The sequence below is a fragment of the Piliocolobus tephrosceles genome, unplaced genomic scaffold (genome assembly GCF_002776525.5).
Source record: "Piliocolobus tephrosceles isolate RC106 unplaced genomic scaffold, ASM277652v3 unscaffolded_32828, whole genome shotgun sequence".
NCBI lineage: Eukaryota > Metazoa > Chordata > Mammalia > Primates > Cercopithecidae > Piliocolobus > Piliocolobus tephrosceles.
The window spans coordinates 1-6,179 of record NW_022316341.1 but is presented as its reverse complement, the minus strand read 5'-3'; the positions used below and the strand labels follow the sequence as shown (position 1 = coordinate 6,179).

Sequence of the window (6,179 nt, the reverse complement as noted above, 5' to 3'; positions counted from 1 at the left end):
TTAGTTCGGCTCCTGCATCATGATGACCCAGAAGTATTAGCAGATACCTGCTGGGCTATTTCCTACCTTACTGACGGTCCGAATGAACGAATTGACATGGTCGTGAAAACAGGAGTTGTGCCCCAACTTGTGAAGCTTCTAGGAGCTTCTGAATTGCCAATTGTGGTAAGGTATTTACTTGTAGATTAGGACATAAGTATAAGAAGCATGATCAGGGCTGGGTACGGTGGCTCACGCCTGTATAATCCCACCACTTTGGGAGACCAAGGCGGGTGGATCACCTGAGGTCAGGAGTTAGAGACCAGCCTGGCCAACATGTTGAAAGCCCATCTCTACTAAAAATACAAAGCAATTATCTGGATGTGGTGGCACGTGTCTGTAATCCCAACTACTTGGGAGGCTAAGGTAGGAGAATTGCTTGAATCTGGGAGGCAGAGGCTGCAGTGAGTCGAGATCGTGCCATTGCACTCCAGCCTGGGTGACAAGAGCAAGACTCCTGTCTCTCAAAAAAAAAAAAAAATCGTTATCAGTTGATACTAATATTGAAATATTACCTATTTCAGGCCATGATGGACCTCTTGTTAAAACTTTTAGGGTACAGAATTTCTGAAGTGCTGGGAAGAAAACCAGCATCAACTTTTTTTTTTTTTTTCCAGACTCCTGCCCTAAGAGCCATAGGGAATATTGTCACTGGTACAGATGAACAGACTCAGGTTGTAATTGATGCAGGAGCACTCGCTGTCTTTCCCAGCCTGCTCACCAATCCCAAAACTAACATTCAGAAGGAAGCTACATGGACAATGTCAAACATCACAGCTGGCCGTCAGGACCAGATACAGCAAGTTGTGAATCATGGATTAGTCCCATTCCTTGTCAGTGTTCTCTCTAAGGTAACGAAATCTTAGGATTTAGTCAAGTCATTTTTAGTATTTATAGAAAGCTCTGCTTGATAAGCTTCTTCACGTGCGAGAATCTTGGATTCTGCTTGGAGTCCTTTGCTGAAAAATACCCAGTAACCCCTTTCACTCACGGTTGGATAGAACCTTGGTACTTTGAGTCATTGTTTTTGTGAAAAAGTACTCTAGGATACTTACTCTTGCAACTTTCTGAAATAAAACCATTTCCTTATGTTTAATAGGCAGATTTTAAGACACAAAAGGAGGCTGTATGGGCCGTGACCAACTATACTAGTGGTGGAACAGTTGAGCAGATTGTGTACCTCGTTCACTGTGGCATAATAGAACCGTTGATGAACCTCTTAACTGCAAAAGATACCAAGATTATTCTGGTTATCCTGGATGCCATTTCAAATATCTTTCAGGTAAGTCCTATCAAGGTGGCTTTGAATTTGAACTTGATAATAATCAGTTTACTATTTAGACCTGGGGGAGGGCAGCTGTTGTAAGTTTACTCACTAGTAAGCCACAGATTCAGAAAGCATGTTTAGGTGGGCCACACCTTTGATTAAAAATGTGGTAGGCATTATCAAAGATATGAAAGAGATGACAAGTGGATGATGGGACCTGAATCGAAGTCTGGTGTTTATGTGGACTCATCACATCTGTTTACTTGGTTGATTTAATGTCCCAATTTCATACCGAATTTTGGTGAAATTAAATTTGAGTGACTTGGCCAGTCATAGTGCCTCATGCCTGTAATCATAGCACTTTGAGAGTCCAAGGTGGGTGGATCACCTGAGGTCAAGAGTTCGAGATCAGCCTGGCCAACATGGCGAAACCCTGTCTCTGCTAAAAATACAAAAATTAGCCATGTGTGGTGGCGGGCGCCTATAATCCCAGCTACTCGGGAGGCTGAGGCAGGAGAATTGCTTGAACTCTGGGCGGGGGGTGGAGGTTGCAGTGAGCCAAAATCATGTCACTTCACTCCAGCCTGGGCGGAAGAGTGAAACTGTCTCAGAAAAAAATAAATTTGAATAACTTATATTTTTCTTCTGGTTCTATCCCTAATTGATCCAAGCATACCAGCATATGGCACTTTGTCATAGTGATTGGTGGTAGGTAAATCCTACTCATCAACTTTAGATTCTAGAGATTTTTACATATAGAAGTTGAGTCTACAGGCTGGGCACGGTGGCTGACACCTGTAATCCCAGCACTTTGGGAGGCTGAGGTGGGCAGATCATGAGGTCAGGAGTTTGAGACCAGCCTGGCCAACATAGTGAAACCCCGTCTCTACTAAAAATACAAAAAATTAGCCGGGCGTGGTGGCAGGCGCCTGTAATTCCAGCTACTCAGGAGGCTGAGGCAGGAGAATCGCTTGAACCCGGGAAGCGGAAGTTGCAGTGAGCCGAGTTTGCGTCATTGCACTGCATCTTGGGCAACAAGAGTGAAAGTCTTGTCTAAAAAAAAAAAAAAAGTTGAGCCTACAATAATGGATGCTGGCGTCTTTGTCACTGTGTATAAATAATTTGTCAATATGTGGCCAATATTTATTCTTCCCCTCATCTAATCCCGTAAGTTACTTTGAAGCAAATCTGTTATTTCATCTATAGATATTTGTGTATCTCTTTAAAGTTAAAAATTTAAAGGAAAACTAACCTACATACCATTCCCTATGTCCAGTAAATCCTTAATAGCAACACACATTCTGGTCAGACATTTAGTTTAGCACTCCATAGGCCATCTTTGCCTTTGATACCTTAGCTACACCTTGTGATGATAAAGGATTTTTTACAGAACAATAAGCCCCTGTTCCCATAGCAGACCAGTTGAACTGGAATGTAGAGTGTTTTAAAAGTTGCCCACGTGATTTTGATACATAGAAAAAGTTGAGAGCTATTGATTGTAAGATCTTTGGCTCCAGTTGAAGTAGTGCTAGAAGCAGGTATAGATCCAATCACATTGAGTTTCAACAAAATATAAGATGGATTGTGATAGTGATAGGTTTGTTGAAGGAACTGTTAGGTGCTTATTTCTGCCTGACATGTATCTATATTCAAATTATCGATGTTGTTTTGTTCATTAAAATAAAACATTCAGAGTATATACCAGTAAACTTGGAATTTTTTTTTTAGGCTGCTGAGAAACTAGGTGAAACTGAGAAACTTAGTATAATGATTGAAGAATGTGGCGGCTTAGACAAAATTGAAGCTCTACAAAACCATGAAAATGAGTCTGTGTATAAGGCTTCGTTAAGCTTAATTGAGAAGTATTTCTCTGTAGAGGTGAGTAATGGATGGTAATATTAATAACAACTTGGAAACATCTAAAGTCAAGGTCATGAGCCTTTTTTTCCCCTCATACTTTTAAAAATAAGTCTTATATCTTTGTTAAATATAGTAAAATATCAGTGTGCATAGGACATAATGTACTTATTTGCCCCTCTAGTTTGGCTTGATGGTAATAAAATCTTTTTAAACTGAGATTTTAAAAGTCACCAGATTAGTTTCAAATGAACAGCCTTGAGAATCTTAGAATATCTGGAGGGTAAGTTAGTGGGTGTCATTGTAGGAGGTGATAGAGAAGTAGGCCAAACCCATCACTATGCTCTGGGCCTAATACAGTCTTTTCCTATTGAAAAGTGGCAGTTGGGGAAGAAAAAAATCTGTTTCTATTACTGTAGTAGCATTCCTTATCCGGGTCCCGGCAACTCCCCAGGCACTCAGGAATTGGCAAAGTTTCAGAGACCCTCCCTCCCCTATGTCAAATACTAGAATATCATACAGGATTAAAGGTATAATATGCAGATCAAGACCTAGAGATTAAATATAGACTTCCAGGTAGGCTGCTGCTTGAAATACTTACATTCTTTTTATAATATATTTCCAGGAAGAGGAAGATCAAAACGTTGTGCCGGAAACTACCTCTGAAGGCTACACTTTCCAAGTTCAGGATGGGGCTCCTGGGACCTTTACCTTTTAGATCACGTAGCTGAGGCATACATTTGTTGTGTACCATGTTTGGTATTTTGTCTTACTGTTTCTCTACTAAGAACTCTTTTTAAATGTGGTTTGTTATTGTAGCACTTTTTACACTGAAACTATACTTGAACAGTTCCAACTGTACATACTGTATGAAGCTTGTCCTCTGACTAGGTTTCTTATTTCTATGTGGAATTTCATATCTTGCAGCATCCTGTAAATAAACATTAAAGTCCACCCTTTTCTTTACTCCACCATGCCTGTGTGTGGCTTTCTAATTTGGAGCCTTTAATGTGTCTGATGAAAGGTAACCCATCCGAACTGGTGTGATGAACCAGAGTAGTCCTGGCTGCAGTTTTTACAGAAGAATGAATAACGTTTTCCAGAAACCCTCAGCCAGTGTCTCCTTAAGTCTCCTTGGCCAGGGAGATGGGCTAAACACCTTAAATTTAATCATAAATCTCTCCTGGAGCTACAAGCAGAATTAATTCCTCCTAAACTTCAAGGCTGAATGGGATTCCAAGGTCAGTCATGGCTGCACATGGGCCTCACCTGGGAAAGTACCCAGTTCTGTTTAGTTGATGAGGGGTGTGAGGGTCCACCTTGTGTCTTTTTTAAAAATGCAATTCCCAAGGGCTCCTGTACAGTGTAGGTTGATAGACACCATTCTTTTTGAGATAAGAGTCTCTGTCGCTCAGGCGAAACCCTGTCTCTACTAAAAATACAAAAAATTAGCTGGGATTACAGGTATGGTGCCGGGAGCCTGTCATCCTAGCTACTCGGGAGGCTGAGGCAGGAGAATTGCTTGAACTCGGGAGGTGGAGGTGGCAGTGAGCCGAGATTGCGCCTCTGCACTCCAGCCTTGATGACAGTAGTGAGCCTCTGTCTCAAAAAAAAAAAAAAAAAAAAAAAAACTTTGATAAATAATATATCTTTACCTATAACTTTCATTTTTGTGTTTGTTTTTGTTGTAAGCAAGGGAGGAAAGGTAATATTCCTAAACCTATTTGGCAATTAACAGTAAAAACTGCTAACACTTATTTTGCTTGTTGAAATAATCTTAAAAGGGTAACATTAAAAGATTTGATATCAGTGTTAAACATTTCACAAAGTATTGATTCATTGCTATATTGCATTTTGGCTAAAAATAAGCTACTTGATTATTTTTAGAACAAAGGAAATCAACATTCTGTTTCCTAATGTTGATTTTTTTTTTTCTCTCATCTGTGGCTGCATCATCACTGAAGAACAGGCTCAGGATAATTTTTTTGTTATTGTAAATCCTCGTTAAGTAAGATTTTTATTTCAGCATTTGGCCTCTTTAATTGCGTAACAGTAACAGCAAAGTCAGTTTTGTTCATATGAGCCATTGGAAACCTTGTCAGATACAGCACCCAAGTTTAGAAGGCCATTAAGGCCTGGCTGCTCCTTACCCCTCTCCACCCTTGCTTGCCAAAACCCGGTGGACTGATTCTGGAAAGCCCTTGAAACATGTCATTTCATTAATGGTGCTTTCTTTTGGGATTGGGCTGTTGACCTAATTTGTGATGAAGAAAACCCGGCCAAATCATGCAGCCTCCTTCTAACTCCCCATGGGAAAGTGTTCGAGAAAAGTGTTTCAGCAACATCACCCATTTAAGTTTCATAACCCCAGCTAATAAAGATGATAAGAAACACCCAAGCTATCAACTAGGGTTTTTTGAGGGTGGAAGTACAATTTAATTTTGAGCACTTGTATGTTAAACGACATGTTTTTGGCATAGTTTGAAAGCGAATTCTAGTGTCTGTAAACACCCAGTTCCTCCTAAATATTTGGGACAGTTTCATAACACTGTGTAGGAGGTGTATGCATCGAACCCTCTTAAACTGATCAGTTCGTGCATTCCAGGCTTTTCACAATTGTAAATGTCTTTTCCCATCCTAGTTGTGGGAGGTAGCATGGTGCAGTGAAATGGACTAGTATTTAAGAGTCAGATCTGTCTGAATTCAAATCCTGCCTCTTTATTATGTCAGTGAAAGACCTTTTGGTGGGGCAGCTAAGTGCCTGGCATAAGAAAAGTATAGATACTAATTCCTACATGATAGAAATATCCCAGATAAGTATTACAGCTATTCCAAACTTTTTATTGTTGGGAATAGCCGTAGTAACTGAAGAAACAAAGTCTTGCTATGTTGCCCAGGCTCGTCTCAAATTCCTGGCCTCAAGCTATCCTGCCTCAGCTTCCCAAAGTGCTGGGATTAGAGGCATGAGGCACTGCACCCGGCTGCCTCCAACCTTTTAACACCAAAGATTTCTGTT

At 40.4% G+C, this 6,179-nt stretch overlaps 1 protein-coding gene across 1 annotated transcript; it reads left to right on the top strand.

Moving 5' to 3' along the window:
- The first annotated feature begins 6 nt into the window (after positions 1–6).
- Positions 7–4,131, top strand: LOC113222651 (importin subunit alpha-1-like). Its single transcript, XM_026452304.1, has 5 exons — positions 7–165; positions 657–890; positions 1,139–1,321; positions 3,035–3,184; positions 3,789–4,131. The coding sequence occupies exons 1-5, from the start codon at positions 97–99 to the stop codon at positions 3,879–3,881; spliced, it is 729 nt and encodes a 242-aa protein (XP_026308089.1). The 5' UTR covers positions 7–96; the 3' UTR covers positions 3,882–4,131.
- The last annotated feature ends 2,048 nt before the right edge of the window (positions 4,132–6,179 follow it).